The sequence below is a fragment of the Malurus melanocephalus genome, unplaced genomic scaffold (assembly GCF_030028575.1).
Source record: "Malurus melanocephalus ecotype Western Australia unplaced genomic scaffold, MMel_1.1 scaffold_432, whole genome shotgun sequence".
NCBI lineage: Eukaryota > Metazoa > Chordata > Aves > Passeriformes > Maluridae > Malurus > Malurus melanocephalus.
The window spans coordinates 116419-142900 of NW_026623664.1; the positions used below are offsets into that span (position 1 = coordinate 116419).

General features: G+C 39.3%; 1 protein-coding gene across 2 annotated transcripts in view; it reads left to right on the forward strand.

Annotated features, from left to right (window-relative positions):
• The window catches only part of OSBPL10 (oxysterol binding protein like 10), a 134823-nt gene that overhangs the window by 99517 nt on the left and 8824 nt on the right, over positions 1-26482 (forward strand). For both annotated transcript variants that reach the window (XM_057380011.1, XM_057380010.1), the window contains exons 7-8: positions 12659-12805; positions 19105-19588. In XM_057380011.1, the coding sequence (XP_057235994.1) occupies positions 12659-12805; positions 19105-19588 (631 nt within the window). The remainder of the gene's footprint in view (positions 1-12658; positions 12806-19104; positions 19589-26482) is intronic.

A 26482-nucleotide genomic window follows, 5' to 3' on the forward strand; every position in this document is an offset into this window, starting at 1 on the left:
TAATATGACTTTGGACCTTTAGACTTTAGAGCTATTACAGAATGTATTAGAGATGCTTAGAAATAATGTAAAAAGTATTCATGCAATTTTAGAAACAAAGCTGAATAGAAGAAACAATTTCGATTTCAATATTACCTTTTCTTTATTTATCTGTGTCTCAGCAGACTTGCCTAGGTCTGTGGATTGTTTCCTAGTATAATTTGTTCCTAGTGGTTTCTAATTCCTGTTTGTACTTGACAGAAATGAGTATAATTGATGTTGGGAGATGAGCTTAGCCATGAACATACAGTGCAAGCCACAAGTGCAGTAATGGAAGAACAATAGATCAGGATGGGAAAGAAATGTTTGCAGTATTACAGAGAGTCCCTTTTCACTGTTTAGCACAGGCATTACAGGATTTCTGAATGTGCTCTGCTTTTTGTCCTCTGCATGATTAAGTACTTTTCAGGCCGAAGAGCACAGTGAATGGCCTGTAGTGATTTAGCTAAATTAATCTCTAGGCAAAGATGGTACCAGTTAATCCATTCACTATTCAGGCCATCTAAAAAATGAAATCTGAGGTAATCAATTGAAGGTATATTTAAGGATAATCAAGGGAATGTATATTTAAGGATTAAACGTACAATTAGACTAAAAGTAGAATTAAATGACCCTAAGCCTGCTACAGCAGCATTGACAATGACTAAGATAATCTACCTAATTCTGATTTTTTTTTTGCTAGCTTTCTGGGATAGCTACTGTGTCAGCAAACAGTCCTCTAGTAAAACTGTTTATGCAAATAATTAATAAAAATTTTATCAYCAGCCAAAACCACTGCATTTTATTGAGTCAATTCCACCTCCAAAATGCATGTGTGCCAGCTGTTATCTATATAATTGAGAGTAATACTCTATGTAAAAAAAAGCTTTAACACCAAATCTGCTTCTAATTTGAATAAACACAAGGTTCTGATTCATGTGGCATTCCATAATTACTAGTGAAAGTCAGTGAAAACTAATCATTGGAATATAAAGAACTTGGGTTCCCTTATAGTGGAGCTTAAAAATTAACTCTTAAGTGGATTAATTGCATACTCTATTCAGTGTAAAACTTGTGCCCTCTGCTAAGGGAACTCTGACGTCAATGTGTATTTTATTTCAGGATTGTGTGCCAATTTTTTATGTGCCAGTTGATTTGCTTTGTGCTGTCAAGTTTTATTTCTTAGTCTTGTGTACATATGTGGATTTGGCCATACTGCTCATTAGAAATCTTACCCATCTCATTACGACTGTCAGTTACTTAGGTAGACTTTACTAAGCTGGGCTGAACTCTCCTACAGGGAGAGTTTGTCTCAGGCCGGCATTGCTTTATCTTGCTTAGTGAAACATCATCCAAATTGGCTTCAGCTCTTCTGTCTGGTCTTGCTAGGAAAATAAATGGTTTTCAGCTTGTGGTGATGAACTGTAGTGGTTCCTTATTTGAAAAGCCCAAAATGTGGGAATAAYTCCCAGCTCTGATAACAGAATTTAATTCTAAAATTTGTGTCAGAGGAGGAGTTGGAAGGAGCAGGTGAAAAAGGCAGAACTCGTCTACATTATACTGTCAACACAGTTGTCTTCAGTCTGAGATGGACCAACCAATTGATTCATCAGATTGAGAACAATTCTTAGAAGCTTTTCAACTAGAGAGTTCTACTTACCTCAAGAAGTTTTACACATAAAAGGAGACAATCTTCTAGGCCTGATTTGTTTCATGTATACACTGAATGTTCTCCTGGTATGATTTTATAATGATTCAGTTTTCTKTTGAAACACTTAAGGGTTTTTATTTGGGATTTTTGTTTGTTTGTCCATTTTTTTGAGTTTTGTGTGTTTATCAACAATGTGAATGTGTGTAGTGGATAAGCAAAGAAATTGAAGGAAGAGTCATGGTGGTTTAATAAATGTATTGTCTTGAGGCATGGCTGTTAATACTTGTATTAGCATGGCTTTACCATTTCTGTCTTCTTACAAAGATGCTGACATGTGATACTACATAGAAGAAATAGCACAGTGAGAACTGGATTAACATATAGATTGGTATTGCAAGACCAGATGATTGTAAAGGTTAAATTTGTAGTTGTCCATCTCTTTGTGCCCTCTTTGCCTATGTGAGTGGTGTATTATTGACTAATGTGGCAGTATTTTTCTGCCATCAATTTGCTTAGCTAGCATACAAATGACATAAAGGAGAATTACAGCTGGCTAAATGCCTTCAGCTCTGTTACTTCYTAACTTTCCAGCTGCTGGGCATTGCAGACAGAATCATAATGGAATCACGGAGTGCTCTGGCTTGAAAGGRACCTCTGGAGTCCTGCAGCTCAACACTGCAATAGCAGTGCTAATCAGGTCAGCTTGTCCAGTCAAACCTTGAACACCTCCCACACTGGGGGTCCCACAGCCTCTCTGCRCAAAACATTGCAATTCCTGTAGGGATTGTGTCAACGGGAGCAAAGAGTCGTACTCAATGTGCTGTACTGTCTGGTGAGCAGCTAAAAGGGATCTTTYTGGGACCCTTACTASAAGSTGTTTGTCTTCCCCYTCTTCATGGGAATATGAGGCCTGARGAACCCAATTTTTCATGTTTCTCCCCAAGGATCTCATTCTAGAGAGGATACCTTGTAATATAGGGGCATGTCTAAAGTGTAGCCTTCTGCCAGCCTTTCTCCCATGCTACTCTCCTGCACTGACCGCCAGCTCAGTGCTTTCACCTTTTGTCTTTAGCTTCCCAAAAGTTATAAATGTGCGACTTTCAGACCCTTTGTGGTGTCTGAAGTGCTGYCTGGCCAGTGACTAGAGTCTGTCCTGCTGCACTGTGTGGTTTGTGAGCTTATACACTTATTTCAGATAGCGTCACATACTCTATTTGTAGCCATCTTGCTTCTGAAATACTGAATTAACAAAATAAAACTGACTATGTTTCAGGGAATTGTTCTTCACTARTATCTGTGTTGCATTAGGAATAGGTTTTGTTAAAATTGTTTACGATGTGGTACTTTCTGTCTTATGGTTGTGATTTATGCTAGCCTTCAAGGTTTTTTTGCTTTAATTTAGGACAGGTCCTTGGGGCTTTTCTCTTTGCGCATTTTGTTTCATAGTCTCATGTTATTATTTCTTTCTGATGATACCAGTGATGAAATGTATTTATTCCCTGTTCTTACTGTATTTATGCAATACTGCAAAGTCTCCTTGTATTTTAGGAGTCATTTCATGAAAGGTGCTCACAAGCATGTGTGGGCTGGTACTGATACTTAATCTTTTCCTGGGGAGTCTGTGCTTGGGAATTAGCTGCTTTTCAGCCTGTTTTCAGAACTTAGCTTTATGAAAATTGATTTTTGCAAGAGGAATTGTCTTAAGAAGGAAATAGGAACAATAGGGGAAAAAGTTGTCCAACAGACATTATTTGGTGTGTAACAAGATTACAATGCTGTTGGTAACCCARATGAGGATCTCTGTTTAACAGGATGTTCAGTTGCTGATTGATTCTTTATATTTAAACATAATCGCTTTCAGAGTTAGCTTTGAATATTTTTTTCTGAATGTATGCACAAGCTATACTGCAACGTAAACATAGATGCTCTTTGTTTCATGTTACATTTGTTTCTATTCTTTAAACAAGAAGCTAATCCCTTTTCTTCTGAAGTCTCATATTATCTGGTCGTCATCACTGMTGCATTGTTATGTTCAGCCCTAAATATAGTCAGAGGTCAAACACATCTGCAGTGTAGGCAAAGGAAGCTTTTTGAGCYTGTTCTTTAATGATAAAAAGACTTCTGTTCCCAGAGATACTTCTGCAAAACATTAACAATAAGGCATTAGTAAAGCTCTCTAAATGGTGAGTATCTGGATAATGTGCTTGTCTCCAGATGCCGGGCAGATGGTTTTTGTTGWGAAGGAAAAAGATTGCAGACCATTTGTCACCTCTGGTAGAGGTTTTGTGATCTTTTTCTTTGCTTGCAGTGTCTGTGTGTCAGCTGTCTGTTAGTATCAAGATTCATTTCTACTTTGCTTGCTTGCTTTGCAGTGATGGGCTGTCTYCTGTTGAAGGATAGGTATTTCTGGGTTCAGGAGATGTCTCTGCTATTGCATGTTGTATCCAATTAATCTTGTGTTTGCTTGCATTGCCACACTTTGATCCTTGCACTTGTCCCTAGCTGGAGAGATWTTCTGAACATCAAGTGTGTTTAGCATATTCAGTGAAAGAAAACCCCAAGCAACAAACCACAAATTATATATAAATTATCCATACACTCAAAAAAGAGATGTTTTAATCGTTGATGGTCCTAGTTTGAAGAATTTTCTTTTCTCTGGAGACCTGAATTGCCAAACACAAGTAACAAATTCGGCAAGAAATTGATTTCTGGGCGCTCTGTAGACATTCTTCACTGATCTAAGCTTTTTCTATCAAATAATACCTGGTTTGACCTATTAGTGCTGAATGATGTATMCACAGTTGCATAAATGCTATGACCCCTCTGTCACATCCCAAACTCAGATGCAGCAGTTACTTACCTATTCAGATAGATATGCCTAGATTATTCTTGGCATACACAGTTAAAGGTAAGTAGAAAATCTACCTTTTATGCTGTTTTTCCTTTGATGATTGGTTCTGTATGTAGATGACAAAAGAAAGTGATATTTTTGCTTTCCATGGTGATGGTGTGTGTAATTTGTAGTGTGTTCATTTTCTCTAAATTTGTTCTCATTTGATTTTCATCCTCTATTACTTGTTTTGATATTTTAGAAGTTAACTTAAAGTTTCATTCTTCATTGTTAGAGCTGAGCTCTAATAACKGAATGCTAGAAGTGTGACTGTGGGTTTGTGTTTTGGGGCTTGAGGGGGATGAGTTCCCCCTTGAGGTGGTAGATTTTTTGCATGAGAGGAAACAGCTCCTTTGAAATATTCAGAGTAAATTTCAAAAATGCAACTGAGCTGAGCCCGCCTATTTTTCTACCTTTAAGAAATCTTTTTCAGGAKGAAAGGAGGTGTATACAGGTAATAAGTTTTGCTCTCTAAATTCTTCATTTAAGATCTGCTTTGCYTCTGAGCTYGTTAGATSACTTTGAAAACATCAAACCTTGAAYACTGGGCAGCCTYAAGTCTCTTTGAAAGTCACTGTAACTTAGGCATCCAGCATTACAGTGGGTGTAYGGGATGTTGGTGTGTTTGGGGTTTTATCTTTGCTTTACTCACTCTCTGCAGGGATCAGTCATAGATGCCACCAGAAGCAATGCATAAATACAGTAAGATAGAGGCAGGGCTCAAGCAGTGACCTGTCCTCACCACTATTTTTCCAACTCCATTTTTCAACTTCCTTTGCTTACCTTGTGTGATGGTAAACATTGAGAAGAGTGTTTYCTATTTTATTTYATTTTATTTGAACTGTTCTTGAAGAGTAGAAGAGCTTATATAAAAAGATACAGRAGCTTGCTGGATATTAAAAAGTTTTACTGCCTTACAGTTAGGCTTGATAATCTGTAAATGACAATGCATTTGGAAGTTAGAGAAGAAGTGAATAGATGAGGATGATTGCAGGAATCACAGTGRGTAGTAAMTGTGTTTCAGACTTTGTTTTGTTTYAAGATTCAGGTTGAAATAAACAGTTTCTATTCAATTTCTATTAACTTTAGCTCTGTATGTGGAAATACCTCCTCCTTTCAAAGTCTATAGTGGGTTTGTGTGGCAAGATTTTGGTAGTGGGGGGCCTACAGGGCTGGTTTCTATGAGAAGCTGCTGGAAGCTTCCTCTGTGTGTGACAGAGCCGATGCCAGCCAGGCTCCAGGATGGACCTGCTGCTGGCTGAGGCTGTGCCCTTCAGTGATGGTGGCAGTGCCTCTGGGGTGACAGACTAAAGAAGGGAGAAAAAAAGGGAACTGTAGAACAGCAGCAGAGAGAGGAGTGACAATAAGGGAATGAAGCAACTGCAGACACCAAGGACATGAGATGGTCCCGGGGCTGAAGCATTATCCTGCAGCCTGTGGTGCAGACCAGGGTGAGTCAGGCTGTCCCTCTGCAGCCCATGGAAGACCACAGTGAAGCAGAGACCTACCACAGCCTCTGGGGGACCCTGTGCTGCAGCAGAAAGCTGTGATCCTGTGGAAGCTTATGCTGGAAGCTTATTCCTTGTAGGATCTATGGACCTGTGCCAAGAGAAGCCCACACTGGAGCAGGTTTCCTGGTAGGATTTGTGTCCCTGTCGGGGACCCGTGCTGGAGCAGCCTGTGCCTGAAGGACTGCACCCTGTGGAGGGGATCCATAGAGGAACAGTTTGTGAAGAACTGCAGCCCGTGGGAAGGACTCATGCTGGTGAAGTTTGTGGATGATTGTTCTTGTCAGGAGGGAATCTGTACTGGAGCAGGGGAAGAGTCTGAATCGCAGTTCCCCTCAGGCGGGGTGTGCAGTACTGACTGCAGCTCCCATTCCTTGTTCCCCTGCACCACTGAGGGGAAACTGGTAGGAGGTTATAAGCCTGAGAAGAAGTGGTGGGTGATGGTGTTCAAGATTTGCTTTTATTTTCTCRTTTCTCTACTTTTATTTGATTGGTGATGAATTAAACTAATTGCCCCAAATCAGGTCTGTGTTAGCCATGAGGTAATGGGTGAGTGATACCTYCCTGTCCTTAACTCACCTYGTGACCTTTCCACTRTATTTTCTCTCTCCTGTACAGCTGAGGAGGCTGAAAGAGTGGTTTTGGTGGGCACCTGGCTCCTGGCCAAGGTCAGGCCAGTTCAACAGCATGACAATATGCTAGTCTGYATATAAAATACTTTAATAAGTACACACTACTGGACAACATTCAGTGCTGATAAGGGATGGGTGCAGTAAGTTTGCATGCTTTTCTTTAGGTGCAGGTTACAGCTGGTAGTAAGTGCAATTAAATGTATGTGGTGCTTGATGGAAGAAGAGAAGACAAGTGGCACATGCAAGTTAGTGCAGTTTTGTCATTTCTGATCCAGTGACAAGCCCTGAAAGAATYTAACAGCTCATTATATGTTACTACTTTGGGGTGTTCTTACTGTATGTGCTTTACAAAAAGCATTCCAACTTTAGTATTGAAACTGGTGAGAATCTTACAGGGCCAATTTCTCACATTGGTGTAAATGTGCTAAAGCKTCCTGACCTTACAGAGTTATATTTAATCTTACACCCACAGAAAACCTGCTTGCAAGCTCTCAAGTTACACRAATGCAAGTGTAAATGATGCTTGCAAACCTATGTCGTTATTGAAGGGAAATCTGAAAATCAAAAGGAGGCCTTTGACTTTTAAGTGCAGTAGTAGAACCAATGATARTTAGAGGACTCTGCGGAAAATATGACAACCCTTGTCTAGGCAGAAAATGCTAATTCTGTTTAATATTGCTTCTAACTTACTCTGTCTTTCTCTTGATGCAGACATGTTTCTTACAGTGGGTTTTTTTTTTTTTACTATATTTTACATTTTTTTAATGTAGAAGGACTTGTAATATTCCAAGGAATATTCTTTAAAATTATCTCTTTTAGTCTGTATGTTTTAAGTTCCTAAGAGTCATCCTCTTGCTCCTAACTACAGTCCTTTTTATAGTACATTAAAATGTTTTCATGTCTAAATGAAGATCCTTCGAGTATTTTTTTTTGTAATTTTATGAATAATATGGTGTCCTCAGTGTGTCCCTGTCAGGATATACATGGACTCTGCTTACTACTKTGATGGAGAAAAGGCTGAGTTTTGYTATGCCTTCTTTACCTTGGTCTTTACTCCTAGCAGACCGCTGAGATCAGAGGCAAAGTCTGAAGGTAGCCTGACCCTTGGTGGAGGGGGAGCGGGTTAGGCAGCACTCAGGCTGCACAAATATAGCTCCAGSGTCTCTAAGAGTTATGGAATTTGGGAGAGGTTCATGGAAACTAGAGGAAAGTGCATGTCATTCATTTTTTCAAAAAGGGCAAGAAGGAACATCTCTGGGTGCTCTGGTAGCATCAGATGGGGAGCTGCAGGTTTGTCAGCCTCTCCTCAGTCCCTGGGAAGGTGGTGGAGCAACTAACCCTGGAAAGTATCTCCTAACATATAAAGGACAGGAAGGCAATTTGTAAATTCATGATGACTACTTCTAAGGGAAATTCATGCTTCACCAATGTGATAACCTTCTGCAATGAAGTGACTAGCTTGGTGCTTATGGGGAGAACAGTGGGTGTTGTTTGCTTTGATGGTCAAGGTTTTGGACCTTTTTTTCCTTAACATCCTCACAGACAAGCTGATAGGGTATAGATTAGATAGGTAGTCAGTGAGATGGATTTAAAATTGAACAACCCAGCCCAGAGGGTTGTGATCAATGCTGCGAGGTCCAGTTGGAGGCCAGTCACTAGTGGTGTACCCCAGGGGTCCATACTGGGGCTGGTGCTGTTCCACATCTTCATTAATGGCCTGGATGATGATGCAGAGTGCACTCCGGGAAAGTCCAGGTGRTGAAAAACCTGGAAGGAGCGGCTGATGAGCCAGAGGGTTRTGCTGCTGTGRAGAGAGACCTTGGCAGTGTGGACAGAGAAATTGTGAGTTCTCCAACCATAGAGATAATCAAAACGTGGACATGGTCCTGGGCAACTGGTTCTATGTGTGCCTGCTTGAGCAAGGTGCAGGACAAAAAGACCTCAAGAAGTCTGTTCCAACCTAAATGAGACTGTGATTCTGGATGTCCCTTTCTTCCCCTCCAACAAATAACCGAGATGAGACCCAGGTGACTCTTGACAGTATTGTTGTGCGATATGGTTTGTGCAATATGTTGGAAAACCAAGTTTTGAGCTGTATATCTGTATTAATTTACTAACAGTTAATTTCCAGCACTGCAGTTAATTTGTAAAATTAACCTGGGGAAGAATCTTTGGAAGGACAGAGGCACATTTGCCCTTTCACAGAAGTGAAGCTTTTAACTCTGTGATTCCATCCCAGGCTTGTCCAAGTATCTTTTTCCTAAATACTTTTTTTTTTTTAATGCAGAATGTTTCCTTCAGAAACAATTTCTTTCCCTTACTGGTTTCATCTGTCAAAAAGGAATCAGCATGTTTTCTGATGGAGACTGCTGACTAGAACATCCGTTTTGTGTCCCAGCAGATGACCTCTCTAAATTAATCGATCCCAGTTCTAATGAGGTGACCCATTTAAAATAGCTCTCAGCCGGTGTGTATTTTCATGTCTTTGGCATTTAAACTTTGAAGTGCATCTCTTCATAGGACTTTTAGAAATTATCTTTGATTTTCTCTTCAGATTCTTCTGCAAGATGCTGGTGTTTCAGTCCAGTATTGGAAACTGATTTTTATTAAAATGATTTTTGATATAAGCCCCTTTTTGAAGCTGTTTGTAACTGGTTCAGTATTGGATTTCTCAGGGTCAGCACCTAAGCCAGGCTGTGCTGTTCGTTCGCAGGCTGGGCAGTGCACAACTCAATAGATTTTACATTATGTTCTGGCCACACAGGAATGGAGCAGATTGCTGCTTTCCTAGGTCAGTTTTGCAGTTACGTTTTAGAGGAGGAGGTAAAAAAAAATAAAAAAAAAATCTGTGTCTGATAATTCAGAAAAGCTGCTGTTAAGGGATAATCACTCCACATAATCCTTTCCATTCTATTGAATGCTTACGCACTGGGTATTACTAAACTGCATGCTATTTTCATAGTAAAAAAAAGAATTAAAGAATAATTGGACTCCTATGACACTTTAAAGATACACTGGCTTTGTATTTTGTGACTGCATGTCTGCTCACCCTGTGTTGTGCTTACATGTTTGTTCAAGAAGGTGTGTTAAATAGTGTTAGTTTATGTGCTCCTAACAAATTATTTAATAGTTACCTAGAATGGCTAATGAGGAGAGAGGGAAATGCAGAAAGGATATTGCTTGCTGAAGATGACTGCTCTTTAGTTCCTGTAGCATAAATTGTAAACTGCTTCTTTAAATTCTTTTCCTTGGAAGGTGARAAAAGATGCAGACAACTGCTGTCATTCACTGAAGGTCACTAGTGTGTTGATGACTATAATAGCTGAGTTGTGGGKTTTTTGTGACCTTGTACAAGTCCTTAGAATAGGGATAGTTAAGCTAATTAAAATTTTTCGTCTTTAAGGTGTGCTCATTAAACACAGTTGATCCTAATGTTACATTGTGTTTATCTTCCCTGATGAGCAGAAGGGCTTTCATTTACAACAATACACATGCTGCTTTCCTGAGCACCCAAAGTGTCCATAGGGTGGCTAGCTCTGACCGTGGATGTTTTGTAGGGTAGCAGAGCAATGTAATTTCATAGAATATTCTGAGTCGACTGCTATTTTGTTAGTAACAGTTAAAAGGCAAGGAAAACCAAATACTAATACTAATATTCCACCAAGAAAGAAAAAAAAAAAAAAATTCTGGCCCTGGGTGAATGTGCAATCTTTGGGAGAAAAAGAAAAATCTTAATGTATGATTTAGTCTGCGAAGTGGTAACGTGTAATTTGTTTGTTTTCTGATGCTCTTAACAACTTAAGGCTATGCAGCTGTTACATGTTCATGTAAAAGGATGTTACCTGCTGGCATGTTCTCTTTCTGTCTCATACTTGTGCACACTCACACACATTTGTGCCCCTTCCCCTCCCTCCTGGAGAGCCGCCGATCAGGATATCCTCTGGGAACAGCAGCACCGTTTCCCAGTTGGAGCTGCGTGCAGTTAAGCTCACTGATCTCAATGCCATGTGACTGGAAATGCAAGGAGCAGATTGCCATCCGGTGCACACTCTCCAACCCCTCAGATAGCAAAAAAAAAAAAAAAAAAAAAAAAAAAGAAAAAAAAGAGGGGGTGGGAGTGAGGAGGGGAGGTTCCCTTGCTTTTTTTGTAGCGCTGTTAATTCCTGCTGGAGCTTGTTTGCCGCAAGCTCGGTTCATGGCAGTAACAGAAGCAGCAGAGCCTATTCGGTAGCTCAGTGCTCTCAATGAGGTCAAGCTGGATCAAAGGGAAGCCTCCTGTGGAAGCATCTACTGTAAGTTGTGATACTGCTTTTTCCATGCTCCCTCCAAATGAATCGTAGCCTGTACGACTGAGCCAGGCTTCGGTGCTTTATGCCTCCCCAAATTATAATTTTGTGTGAGATTGTCAGGTTTTATGTTAATTGAACTTGTCAGTGAGGCRTCAGTTGGATAATAATGCTGTGCATTTTGGGAGAAAAGGGCTTACCATTCTCTCCTTTTATTTTCCGAGGGAGTAGGAAGAGGAAAATGTGATTTTGTCCTTTTGAAAAGCTCCAAGCTGTTGAGGTTACAGCTCACCAGATTCTGTTTTATGTAATCTACATATTCTACTTTCTAAATAAAGCAACTGTAAAGTGTCTTGCAGATGTCCTTGGGTTTCACCAAATAGCTTTTCTTTTAGGAATAGCTACCTAAACATTTATGTAATTAAAAAAAAAAAAAAAAAAAAAAAAAAAAAAAAGAGAGAAAGTACTTAATTCAAATCTCGGAAACCTCTATAGTAACTAAATTTCAAAGAAACTCCCCTTGCACCAGCTGCAGTTCATCTGAGTGGTCTTTAATGTGATCATTCAGAAATATTCCTTTGAAACCTAATTCTAGATATCCGCTGGTTTTAGTGAAACTTTTCAGTTGTGTAGGTTTCCACAGTGAGATGAAAATTTCTTGTTTTATGTAATGAACTAGCTGCTTCTGCAGAAATGCAATTTAGCATGAAAGAATGCTAGCTTTTACAGGGAATGTTGTCTCATTTACAGTGCAGAATCTTTGGGCAATAATGACATGCTGAGCTGTAATTTTTTATCTTCATAACCCATTTTTCTTTCCTTTGAAGTACAAAAAGCTTACTTGAATACATATCTGGAAGGCTTGCAGCGTGGTTTCAATGGATTGAACAAAGTAACTACCACCTGTTTGGATTGTTGWTAGTGATACATTGTAAACCCTGAGGAAAAACAAAATATCACAAGTCATTATCCCTTTTGCTGTAAGGTTCTTGAAGGGGCTGGCATGATACCTGCCTATTGATCTTCAGCTTGTGTTTTTGGAAACTCAGCAGCACTGGCATTCTGCTGTGAAGTGGTGAAGTGCTGCAGTAGTCATAAAGACTTACGGTACTCCTCTACCTCTCAAAATCTATTGTATTTGGGTTTTTTGTCAAGGTGTGTCCTTTAATTATAATTGACTTTTTAGCTTCTTTAGTTAATAGCTTGACTTTCTTAAATGTCTGAMTTTGAAATCAGATAGAGAACGGAAAAAAAATCATGTGAAATCAGGTTGTGTAACATCTATGTATGGCATGAATATTYGCTGGAGAGTTTTATGAAACAAACTTGAAGATTCGTTTTCAACTGTGTRCTTCTCTTTAATGGAAAGACAACTTGTTACTTAAATATGTTATGAGCTTTGTCTGGCATCACTGTGGTATAAATATGAGAARAGTGTGTAAATTAGCCTCTGATACTTAGTATCCTCATTCTGAGGAAAGAATCAAAATGTTTTATGATGAATAAAAAATCACTGGATTTTTTATTTATTTAGAAATTGTATATTTTCTTGGTTTTAACAGAGGCTGTCTTCAGTTCCATCAAGACAGCTCCATTTTTAAAGATATATAGTAGGGGAAAAATACCCATTCTCTATCTTTTTGTCCAGATGGTGACGTTACTTTTCATTTCAGCATTCAGCTTCTGAGTTGATCCTAGTTGAAGATGAAATGACAGATACTGAAGATAATGACGAGGAGGATTTGGGAGTCATGGATGATCAGCGTAGTGTAATTCTCCATCTCATCTCTCAGCTCAAACTKGGCATGGACCTTACCAGGGTATGAGCACTGTATTTCTTTTATATTTGTTCATTATTATTTCTTCTCATTGTTCTGTGTGTTTGTGTGCATGTCTGGTTCTTGTGAGTGTGTTTAACTCTTTATAAAAAAAAGTGTGGTCCAGAGAGCTGTGGAGTGCTAGGCAGGCTTTCACATGAAGTGGTCATGTCAGATATTTTAGAGATGGAGGGGGAGGGAATGAAAATAGAAGAAAAAAAAAWYCYYMMAAAATTCTTKCTTATTTTTTGGCAAGTCTTTCAAAGTAACACATATGTTGTGTATGTAACCCACAAGTATCTCAGGTGCACTGAGGGTTTGAGGAGCAATAATGGCAATTGTGTGGATGAAGGATATACATGTTCACATTACTGCTTTGTGGATTCCATTAAATTTCGTGTCAGCTTCAAAACAATCCAYGATGGTAAATAAATTACATCCTTCAGGGTATCAGTTCTTATCTGTGTTGAGCAGCTCACCAGTTTAACCTWCTGTACATTCTTCTGGCCCTAGAACCAGTATTGTCATGAGCTTATCCATGCTGATACAGCAGAGAAATTACTGTGTCTGAGAAATTCTCCCTTAAGTCCTTAGAATTTTGGAAATGAGATGGATGTTAAGGAAGTGGGAAATGTTCTTTTTGAGTAGTCCTGCATTCCAGTGAAACCTTCTCATGGGGCTTAATAAATAATCAAGCAAATTTTTGTAAATATATGGAATATCCTTTCCTTCCATAAGGATTTTCTACTTTAAAATCCCCCTAATAAAACTCCTGTAATCTACTTTTTGCAAGTAGAAGCTCATTCTGACACTCTCCAAAAATAATACGAAGTTTGGAAGGACCATAGAATTTCTCTGGCACATGAAGTAGCTTTGCAGGAAATTGTTCTCGTGGACATTTTGATATTCTGAAGAGTTCATCTGCTTCTGTTTTGGTCTTATATATTAACCAAAAACTATAACTTTCTTACAAAATAAGGTTTTCTCAATATAGTTTTTTCTGCTTCCTCTGGAACAACTGACAGTGTTTTAAAATACTCATATTTTTAAGACTGAGCAATCCTGTGTTCTGTTGCTGAGTAGCTGCACAGAAATTAATGTTTTATTCTAAATAGAACAAAAGTTTCATCATTTCATTTTGAATAATTTATACCTGTCACTTTTTAGTATGTCTGGGGTTATATACAGTTCATTTTTGGTTTTGTTTTTCTTACATTCTTCTTTTTCTTAACTCTTCCTCTTTGCTATGTTGGTTTTCTAAGGCTGTCTGAATCTATAATGTTCAAACTAGATTAAGATTTCTTTTCCATGGTTCTTGTGTCTTCAAAACATTTTGGTTTTGGCAATGAACAGGACTTTCTTTCCTGATTTCCACTGTCATCTTTTTGTCATGGCAGATTAGGCAAAACCCAAAGACACGTAGTAAATGTAAATAAGAGAAATCCCTGTAAATAAGAGTGTAGACAGAAGAAAAATACGAAGGTAAATGCAAATATGATAACCTATTTCTTACCTATTTCTTACCTATTTCTTACATAGTGTTCTTAGAGCACAGTTTTAAAGGTAATGATAAATTTTGAAATGTAAAGAGAACAGGCTCATGGCAGAGTTAGATCTATCTGTAGTCTGTGTGATGCACGAATACACATATGATAAGTATTAATGAGACGTGCCACATGTGCACATCACTTTTCTGCCCATTTTGAGGATTAAAAAAAAAMMCAAAAAACAGGACAGCTGGCTGCTTTTTTTATCAACTTTGCTTACTGACATGAGGCCCTTAGGGCCACTGACATGTGATGGTTAAAGCTGGGTTTGTTGGCTGCACTTCTTCCCATTTTTCATTATTCCTCTGAAGGTCAGATTTCCAAGCACGTTGAYGCTCATCACCTTCTGCTGGAAGTGGCTGTGGCCCAGCAGTTGCTAATACCAGAAGATGTTTTTGCATGTTTCCATATTCCTGTGCTTTCTTCCCTCTGGCTGTGTCTTTGGTTCATTCTGTGAGCTGTGGATTGCTGCGTGATGCTCACATGAACAAACAGCTTTTTCTGAGCCCTTGGTGGCTTTGGGTTCTGGATGCATGATTGTCACCTTCATGTTCCATATCAGAGGAAGCAGCATCTTTTCCTTTCCTTGTGTTAGCCATGGCCTTGCCTGCACTGCTGGCAGTTTCCCACATTAAAAATTAAAAATAAAAAAAATATGGAGACAGCCACATTTAATGTTGTGGAGTTGCTTCACATCTGGAATGTGGTGGAGAACTGATGCTTTGGACTGGGCTAGGACTTTAAATCTCATTAAAAACTAGAATTACTGGGGGAAAAAAACCAAGTTTCTAAATTGTTTGTTCTTTAGACTTCTAATATATGAAAAATAGTGCCAAAACCCACTGACAGCCGTTGTTGGCAAATGGTTTCTAATGGGTCGCAGTTAATTCTAACAGTTTGTACAGATGGGTGATCACTCCCCTGCATTCCCTCACCTTCCCTATACAGTAAATGTGTGCTAAAAATAAAGGGTTGCCTTTCTGTGTAAAAAGGCTGCCAGTAATTCTGCAGAATGTCAACCTGTTGTAAATTAACATTGTGGTGTGTTCACGATGTCATAAGTTTTTACTGTGCTTGCCAATATACTTTTACCTTGTAATTTAAAAATATAAGTGGCATGAAAATAGCTTGTTTTATTCCTGCAATGACACAGATGACAGTGAAAAGAAAGCTTTTACACYTCTAAGAGAAGGATATCTCAGCATGAGGTGCCTTGGTTGGATTTCTGAAAAGAGTAGGGAATGGTGCTGACGCCCATGTTTTGCCTCGCACTAAACAGTAGTGGGGATAAATATCTCTGATCTTAAGAAGTTGCGCTCATTTTTCTCAGTTGCATTCAGATCTAATTAAGTGAATTCAAACCTAAGAGGTTATAATCAAGTTTTGAACTAGTATTGTCTTTTTAACGCCATGAAAATGGAAGAATGTCTCTTAAATGGTTTCTCTTTTCATCTAAAGCCTGAGATCTATRTAAGAATAGATTATTCTAACATTTTAGAATGCAGTCAGGAGATTCTTTTGCTTTAGACTTCAGCAACTTGATATTTATTCTAGAGAGTTTATTTTGTCCAGTTGGTTGTCATGMTGGCATTTTCTCAGATGATAGTTAGTCAGTCAGTTTTGATTTCTTATGCAATTAAAAAAAATTCATAGTCCTGTCCAAAGCCAGTATAAAGAACATAGGTCCTGAGTGTATTTTTCTGGACACTTCATTCCATCTGGCTGCAGAAGAGTTGAAAACCTCATTTCTTTCAAAGCTAGAGTGCTAGCACAAGTGCACGATGGCCCAGTGCTGGCAAGAAGAATGCTGTACRTTTCCAAATTCGTTTATTTCTATTTTTCTTATTTCTGCAGAAGTCAAGATAAGGCAAATTTAAAAACAAAAAAAAAAAGTGGTGGGTGTGTTGCATGGTGAAACTTTGTGKCTATGAGATTATTTAGTAAAAGGCAGTGTTTTGTGGGCATATTCTWTAATACTGCAGTTGTGTAAGTTTTAAAATGGAAGTATTTTTAATTCCTAGTTCTGCCTCCTTTTGGGGAAACATTTTAGTTATTCAGTGGATCTTTTCATGCTACAGTTAAGGATTTAATTTCCAGCATATTTGGGCTTTTAAAGCCRAGATCATTTGAGCTGGAGTTCAGGCCTTACTCAGATTTTAAATTGATTCTTAAACCTCAGTRATAGAAGTCCAGTGATTGATCACATCTCATTTAGTGGCAGTGTTGGTGTAGCTGTGTTAAGCAAAGCACACACCTGGGGCTTAAGGAAGGAGATACCGACTCTGTGACCAAGTCAGTGGGATGAAACCACAGCRATCTTAATGTTGTGCCATAAAATTTGCATCATCTTAAGTGTGGTCTGCAGTTTTCTTCTCCTGTGTTTGTGCTAATAAAGGTCACTGTCTTTAGAGAGAGGCCCTTGGACATAACGAGATGCACAGTGCTGTTTATTCAAATGAGTTTGCCCTTTCAAGACTCTGCAGTGAACTCACRATAGGCACTGCTGGTATTTCTATACAGAAGTTATGGGAGATTTTTTTATATGTTTTGCTGTCACTTTCTTCCCAATAACCTGATCTTTTAGTGTACAATTTATATTAAAATGAGAGAAATTGAGGATTTCAGCCACTGAATTGCATTTTTAAATAGATTATATTGGATAATGAATATTTGGTCAGAATGAGAATGCTGTAAGTAAGAYGAAGTTGTTTAAAGAGCTAAAAATTAGGAAATCTACCAGCTTTCCACTTTGCCTTCCAAAGTTTTGGATTTCACTTTTGAAAACCGATCTCCTCAGTCTGTCATGTTACACCCCCATGAGGACTGTAGGCTGTCTTTACCACTCAATAATCTGCCACACATTAGTGTAAAATTAAGGTCCTCCATCATTCAGGGCCCCCATAGGTTGGCAGCAGAAACCRTGTGGAGTCTTCAAGGCTTAGTGAGAAGAGTCAGAGTAATATTACAGATGGAACTTTGCAGGATTTATATCTCAACTTATAAAAATTATTAGCCTATAAAGGACTGTATGTGTGTAAATATAAAATACAGGAGAGAGCAAAGAAGCAGATAAGTTACCAAACACAGCAATTCTCTCTCTTTTTGCAGTGGAAGTGTTGTGACTTGCTGTGTAGCTGTAAAATCTGTTTGAGCTGCTGTGACTGGAATTATTGTTCATGTTTGCAAGTTCTCTTTGAGAAAGACTGAATGATTAATAAAAGTTTGACAGCTTCTATTTCATTATCCGTGGGATCCAAAAGGGCCGATCTGTGCTCTGGTCCCACTTAGAATGGCAAGCGGGGGCAGCAGGAGGAAAGCGAATGTGTTTGTGACGAACAGTGGCTCCCTGCCTGCTGTAAATAACCCTTTTGGGAAAGGGAAAAAGTAAATGCAATGAAGAATTAAAGAGGAAAGCAGAAGAATTRCTGTAATAGAGGACAGCTGTTGGTTTGCATCTGGCATCACTGAGCCACTTGGATTCACACAGAGGATAAATTTGTGTGTTCCTTTTGGTCACGCGAGAGCYGCCTTTGAGATCCCCTGGGACAGTCCTGCACAAGGGGATGGGGCACAGGGGASAAAGAAGGGAGAGAAATAAATTATGTCCCATAGCCTTTGTTTGTCTTGCAGTGCCCTCCAGGATGTTTCACTGGAAACTTTCTAACAAAGTGTTATTATGAAGTGAGTGACTTTGGCAACATCTGTGTTGCTAGAGGAGGCACTTGAGACTGCATCCAAATCCCTTGGGGCTGGCTCCCTCCAGGACAGGCTGCCTTAGTGCTCAGGTTTTTTTTCTGGGCATATGGGAGCCTCTCAAGTCCCAGGGTGTGAATGTAATGGTTTGTGCTGTTTTTGTCTGAAATAAAGCAAAGCCATGCAGGAACCCACCATGGTAACATGGCAGCATTTAAAACTGAGGGGATGTGCCATGGGCTTGGGAGAGACAGGAGATCTTGGGAATGGCAAGGGATTTGTCTTAGGAGTTGTGGGGGGACACGACATAGGATGTAGGGCAGTACATGACATGACACACTGCAGGGCAGATGGGAAGTGTTTTCTTCTTTTTGGGAAAAGTCCTTGGAATGGTTTTGTACTTAGAAATAGACTTGAGATTTGGTTATGATTTGATTGGGGTTGGATCTCCCTGGGTTGGTTTGTTAGAGGCTGGAAGGGACCGAATCCATGTGTAGTGGGTAGCCAGGGGCCTACGAGTGGAATACAGAACATTGGTGTTTGACAGAAGGGATGGATGTGCCCCTTACACTCCCCAACACTTAGAGGTTGGTGACATGTAAAATACTCATCCTCTGGTGGTTTGGGAGGGTGTGCCCCTCCCGTTTTGGAGGGTTATGATTAGTTTGGTTTGTTGATGTTTGATGTAAATTAGTTTATATCAAAGTATGTTTGTGTGTCATGTAARCAAGGAAAACAATGGCTGGTTTGTTAACTGAAAGGAGAGGAAAAGGCGGATTTCCRTGTGAGTGGAACAGCCCATCCCTGCTGTGTGAGCTGCTCTTGAAAGTCACAATGAAGTAGGAAGCAGCTTGCATGGGTATTATCAAGGCCACTGCTTTTTCCTTTGCTCATTATTTACACTGCAAAGAAAATTAAATTGTTGTGGCATGGGAGGAAAATATTCTATCCTGAAATTTGGCAGGGCCAGAATTACAGCTATTCTAACTGTTCTCCCCCCCTTTCCCCCTGATAGTGTGATCACAGGGAAATCATATCTGCCTTTGTCTGCTTTGCATACAGGTAGTGCTTCCAACATTTATTTTGGAGAAAAGATCCCTGCTGGAGATGTATGCAAATTTCATGGCCCATCCAGACCTGTTTTTGTCAATTGCAGCTGGAGCCACTCCCGAGGAAAGAATTATCTGCTTTGTGGAGTATTATCTAACAGCTTTTCACGAAGGCCGAAAGGGAGCAGTTGCCAAGAAGCCCTATAACCCCATAATTGGTGAAACGTTTCATTGCTCGTGGGATGTGCCTAAAGATAAAGTGAAAGCATTCAGAACTAATGGTGCCTCCACGGTTTCTAAGGACTCAGCCAAGGAGCTTGGCCAGGACCAGGCCACGTGCTACAAGCTGAGGTTTGTAGCTGAACAAGTGTCTCATCACCCACCGGTATCTTGCTTTTACTGTGAGTGCAAAGAGAAGAAAATGTGTGTGAACGCTCACGTATGGACCAAAAGCAAGTTCATGGGCATGTCAATAGGTGTTTCTATGGTAGGTGAAGGTAAGAAATGTGTTTTTATTCTGCTTTTTTAGAGCTAATATTTCTGGTGTCAATGGAAATCCAAATGTTTTCCTGCTTGCTCTCCCTCTGACCTTTCATTTGAACCTTATGACTGTTTGTTTTTGTGAAGTCTGGAATTAAAACTGTAGGGTTCATATAACCTTTTGCTGTCCAGACAGAATGGGAAATGCACATTATGTATAGAAATGTGTATTTATATTAATGTGTCTGTTAATATATATGGCCAGAGTTCAGATATAATTAAGCTGCAGTAACAAATGACAAATGTCAGCATAATCTATAAGAATATTTTTGTCTTGCTCACTTTTGAAGTAATATGGGATTTGGTGTTCACAACTGGAACGAAACAGTGGGAAAGCCCRTGTTTTTCATAAGCCTAATACACTTTTTTCATAATTTCTGCGAAGAATCTGTATTTCTGTAGTGTTTGCCAAATTAGAGTATTTTCACAAGCTTTCAGAAAGTCACATAGTAGAGGTGTAAATTGTGATTTTCTATATCATATATATGCAGTCTGCACTGTGATAAGTCATTGCTGCACTTGAAATTAGAAATACAGGGAATCATAACAATTCCTTACTGGATGATCTGAACTGATAAACAAACCTGTTCCAGTGTCATCACTGGCTGTTAAAGCAGTGAGATCAATGTTTCTGAGCAATTCAGTTCCTTTGGCCATTTCAGGGTAAGATCCTGTGTATGTTTTGCTTTTAACTAGCTTTTAGACTGTAGTCTGAGAAGTATGAGAACAGCTTACAGTAAAAACTTTTTGTCACCGTTATGTTAAATCATATAGTATTAAAGGTAGTAAAAAAAATAGAATGGGAAAGGCAATGATTTGATTTTGCTTACCAATAGCAACAGAACAATTAAGGTGAAAAATACAGGTGTATTCTGCTTTTTCCACTAGCTAGAACTAAGCACCAGCAGAAGGGACTTACAGTAGCTCCTTCCCTGGTGGCARTATATTTCTTTTTAAAAGAAGATTCATGAAAACTCCTTACTACTGGTTTTGATATCCTTGTGATAAAGTCTGTATGAGCACGGCTGTTTCCTTCTTCCTGTGACTTAGGTATTTTGCTTCGAATATGGAGTTAAGAAACTTGGGAAGGGAGTGTCAGAAGGGAAATGGGTCTTTCTGTCTGTACTACTGCCAGCCTGAGTCATTGGCTTAACTTGCTGCATTTTTCTGGTACATGTTCATTTCTAGTACTCTTYTGCTCAGTGAAAGGAACTATTTAATGGAAATAAAATTAAACACAAAGTCACTTATGATTATGTAGGAGTAGGGAAATGTCTTTCTCTTGCTGCTAGCGCACACAGTTCCCTGGGATTGGGGGTGTCTACTGTGGGGATTATTTAAGACTTCAAAGTCCTGATGTGTCCCAGTTTTGAGAGAGAAAGGGTCTGAGTATTAACTGYTTACTCACCCCAAGGATTGTTTAATGTGTGCTTGTGAGAGTACGTTCTTCCCTGTACCATTTCTTTTTTTCGTGATTCTGGTGATACCCCAAGAGTAGAGGCAGGCTTTGGGGAACATCTGCACTAGTGAGCTCTTTTATTGCAAGATTTGCTGCTGTCTTTATGATGGGAGTTCTGGGAGAAAGTCTGGGTTCACCATTTTATAGTTACCATTCCTCTTTTTGTTCACGTAAGCAGTGCAAAAGCAGGGACCTTTACTGTGACAGCATTTCTGGGAAGCAGTGGGGACACTCCAGTGCAGCCCAAGCATTTCTGTTGCATGTTGAGGACTGGCAGTGGACAGCAAGAAATTGTACCACTGAGGCTTTTCTGTCATCTGAAAATAGCCAGCCTAAGCCTGACAACCTTGATTTAAAATGCCAGCTTTGCAATTCCTTCACTTGAAACTGCACTTTCTTTAATTTTTTTGTTTATTTGTTTTAGTCCCAGGGAAGTCTTCCTGATGAAGTTGCTGTGTAGATTTGTCAAGCTGTGCAAAAATCAGAATCTACTGCAGATGCTTCTTTCTTACGTGCTGCATAAATATAAATTCTGTAGTAGATTGAGGTCAGCGTGAGTACCAGGGAATAGATGGCTGAACTGAAAAAAAAGGAGCTGCTGCACTAAAAGTGTGGAAAAACTAWGTCTGTATTTACATGCCTAGTAATGCAGGGCCTAATGATTTTTTAATGTGAAATACAACTTGGGAGATTTTTGCCTTGTGTTTAGGGACATTTTGGGGTTGCAGTGTTTCATATGGGGTGAATTAGTCTAGCAAAGTTAGCGATGAGATTGTGAAAAGGCACTGTTAATCAGGCATTTGAAGCTACTTAAGGTGGATAGAAACTAAAGTTAGCTCCTTGGAGAAACTTTTRCACACCAAAGTTGGCTAGTAAGGTTGTAGAATCTTATTATAAACAGTTAAAAGCAGATTAAGTGAGCTTGGGAGTGAAGTATCACCGATCGTGCTCTTATGAGAGACAAAGTATCATCTCATGAATCATCAAAATCTCTGGATTTTGATAGTTGTGGGGTTTTTTTGCTGCTGTGCATTGGATGACCAAACTAATCATGTGCTGTTGTTGAGTTTTTTGCCTTGTGTCTTTCTCCTTTTTTTAAATTTCCCATCATTGTGAGCATTCAGCCCTTTTTTGCCTGTTGCTGGAGTTAAATCATGTACATGTGGATACCTTTGGCTTTTTGTAAGATCAGTAAGCATTTTAGATGCACCATTATGTTACTTGAAAGACAGCTTCTTTGATACCTCTATTATTCCTGTATCCATTTTGAGACTTGGGTTAAATAATTCTGGTCTTGATWCAGTATTAGTTTCATAATACTACAGATTAAATCAGTACTAATTGATGTATGAGAGGAAAAAAAAATCCTTCCAAACAGAGCTTCAGAGAAGTGTAATTAATGTTTTGAATAATTCAGTGCTGGTAAATGACCATGTTGTAGTCAGATATACCTCAGAACAATTTTGACCAGGTTGCCCCATCCCTGGAAGTGTTCAAAGCCAGGTTAGATGGAGCTCTGAGTGACTTGGTCTAGTGAAAAGTGTCCCTGCCCACAGCAGAGGGTTGGGGACAAGATGAGCTTTAAGGTCCCTTCCCACACAGGCCATTCTGTGATGATTCTGTGATGATTCTGTGATGATGACCAGAAACTTTATTGTGACCTAATGTTGAATACAAGCAACTGTGGTGTGTTTTGAAACTTTGCTCTCTACTGAACTATTCTGTGTGTGTCCTTCTGACAGTTCAATAAAGCTTTTTCTACTACAGTTGGCTATTTACAGATATAAAGTTGTWCTGAATTTTTGGACCTGTAGTGTGTAAGGAATATGGTAACGGTAGTGTGTCTGAGGGGGCTTTGAATTATATTTGTATAGAATGTCCTTAGATATATGGAGCATGTTGCTTTTTATGCTTTTTGTTAGAAGTTGACAGAGAAWGTCGTGGAAGTACAAAGGCTTATAAAGGGATTTAAAGAATCAGGGAATTTAAGGATGGTGTGGTCTTGGCATACAAAGGGTACAGCTCRGTATCCCAGTGGTGTGATTTTTTGTGTATGTCACACCTCAAAGTGACTAAGATGTTTTTTTCTGTCAGTGGTTTTTGTTGGTTGATTCAAAGTAAGTATCAGTTGCAGAGATGCAGAACAAATGGAAGAGCACTGCTGGAAATCCATGTGAGGAGCTGCTTTGTATGCTAGCCTTTCTTCATCTCTGCTTATGAGGGGTCTAAATCTGGCTTGCTAATGAAATGTCACAACTTCTTTGCCATATAACAAAAACCCCAATTCTTCACGGCAGTCAGCACTGAGTTTCCTCATGAGAAAGCCACCCTGAATAGAAAAGAGGGTATTTTGCATAAAAGAGCTCACATTGCATGTGCAGTCCCTAATTCTGGTTAATGTTAATTATGCACTAATTGAAAGAGTGAGGGGGGAGAAGGGGCTGTAATGAATAGGATCACATTAAGATTTAAATTAGCAAAGGATGGGAAAGTCAGTGTAAATATTTAATGTTTTTTTATGTGGTCCACAGAATCTTCAAACAGATGCTAGTTGTGGGGTAAGGATGCTGTGGTGAGCACACCTCGGTGTCGGCTGAGCCTGCTTGTTTTCTGAACAAAAAGTGTCATCTTTGATTTATAGGTTAATTTTGCAGAGAGCATAAAATACATATAAGKGATTGCTCCGTATTCTCAAGTGGCTAGTTAGGTCTGGTGTTTTCACTCCTGCTATTTTAAATGATTTAAAAAGTAGTGAGGTATAGGCTTCCAAAAATTWTTTTCTAAATTAAAAATCAACCTTGGAAAGATTGATAGGTGGGGAAAAGGTTCAGTGTTCTTTCTAAAGTAAATTTGAAAAAAGCAATAAATGTTTTTTTTCCTCTCTCTTTTTTTTTCCCCTTTCGTTCAAATACATGCATGTATATATACTACTAGATGTACTGGTCCATAATTTCTAATCCTGTGAAATTAGTGGCTTTTTAGTTTACCAGTCCCAAGAATTGATTGCTCCATGCAATTAGAGCTACCTAAATATTTCCCTAAGTACTCATTTTTCTGTTAATATTTTTTAGCCCAGTGTTTTTAGAACAGTTTTCATACAGCATGGCACTTACTACTTAATTTAGCAAATGGCTCCAGTCTTTGTAAAATGAGCAGTGCAGCACAGCTGCCTGAAAGGTTTGAGACAAGAAGAGCCCATTTCTGGCATCTCCCATTTTCTTGTGGGCATTTGGTGGTGCACAAGATCTATGTGGGGCTCATCCCACACATAACTTACTCCTCTTTGTGTGTTGTGAGTAACACACACAGGGTGAGGAGCCTCTTAAGCAAGGAAACCACCCTAGGCCCCTTGTGTCCCACGTGCCATTTTAGTTGGGATTGATCTCCATGCAGACAGTGTGAAGCATTAAACCCCACATGTCTCTCCTGCAGATTATTGATCCAGAGCCTCTTCTGGGGTTTTTGGTCAATATGTGTTAATGGGGAATCCATTCACAAAGCTGCAGCATCAGAGAGGGACATGTAGGAGTCAAACTGGGAAAATGAAATGCCRGGAGCGTCACTTCCTTTAATGCAGGCTGAGGTGTCAGGGATAGGAGTGTGACTCTGAATACATTGCTGTAGTCAAAAGGAGGAGTAAATGGTTTTGAGGACATTTCAAGGGGAAATTTCAATATTCTGCCATGCTTTATGAAAAAATCACCCTTCTCTGTAGCATCTTTTTCTAATAAACTAGATTACCAAATTTGCTGTTCCTTCCAGAGTACTGATCTGGTGCATTCTTCTATGTATAATTGTAGCCTATAAATACTTTCGATTTTTTTTTTTTTTTTAAAGAGTTGGGGGTTTTCAAAAGAATTCTTTGATGTGAGAGGAAAAGAYTAAAAATTGGAGTATATTCTACAACTTTTCATGTATATTTACTTAAAGCCATTTTCAAGCTAAACATGAATYATCCCTTACAGCAGGGAAACAAGGGAAGAAAAACAGCCTATGTATCTTCCAGCAGTTGTTTTTAAAGATCAGTTGCAATGTAATGATATTTATAAGCAGATATTTAAATTACACGTTTTAAAGTAACTGTTAGCTTTCAGTTTGTTGGCTTTTAATTTCTCAAGATCGACACTCGTCAGRGTGTTAATTCAAATTGTGGTATCGGCACCAAATGTTGAATCTCAGTGTGATTTTTGGCTTCCTCTCCCCTAAGGGAGCCCAGGTCTTTGTTCAGATGTGATGGTGCAGCCACAATGTTTGTGGTGGTTTGCTTAAATGAGGTTTTGCAAACGGTGGAATGCAAAACAGTCAGGTTAATACTAAAAGTATTATCAAGTTGGGGGTATTTAAAATCTGCCCTTTAATCTCTTTTAGAATGTAATTATTGAGCTGGAGTCGTATTTCAARTGAGATAGCACTTCATTAAAAAACGTATTTATTCAGGTGTTTAAGGAATTCAGAAAATACGCTACTGGSTGCTAAAAATAATGCCAAGAGAGCAGGGTTCAGTTTTTAATATCTAACCTGCTGTGGTGGTTAAATATTTACATTGAAGGTCACTGCTGCTGTTTGCTCTCCACTTTAAATGTGCTTGGCAGCATTGCAGCTCCGAGTCCCTCCCACTCGAGTAGGAGAAAAAAGCTATTGATCCCATCGGGGAGACAAAAGCAACCCTATACTCACCCAAATGGAAATTGTGTTTATTGTACCGGGTTCCTCTCACGTGGGGACACATGGTGACAATCAGAGGAGGATGGCAGATGGAGAGAGACTTTTTACAAGGGCATGTAGTGAGGGGACAGTGAGAACGGGGAGGACAGGGACAATAAGAATGGCTTTAAAATGAAAGAGAGTAGGTTTAGATTAGATATTTGGAAAAAATTCTTTATTGTGGGGGTGATGAGGCACTGGAACAGGCTGCCCAGAGAAATTGTGGACGCCCCATCCCTGGAAGTGTTCAAGGCTAGGCTGGACAGAGCTCTGAGCAACCTGGTAGTGAAATGTGTCCCTGCCCRTGGCAGGGTGGGTGGAATTCAATGATCTTTAAGGTCTCTTCCAGCCCAGGTCATTCTGTGATTCTACGATTGTTCTTTATTAACTAAATGCCATTATACCATCCATTTAATGAGTTTGATAACCAGAGTAATTTTTTGAGTAAAAGCTCTTCTTGGATGTGTGTCCAGGACGATTTGGGTAGTTCAGCCTTCCTGCACTATGTTCAGTTGGAATTTCTCTGCAGGTGTGGGGCCGAGCAATCTTGAGGCAAAATGTGTGTGTGTGTTCCAGCTGTGTCCTCCTGGCCTTTCCCTGCTGGTGAGRGTTCAGCACATGACACGAGGAACTYRTAACTTGCCAAGACAAAATGATTAGAGGTCCTTTTAAAGATGTGGCTTTTCTG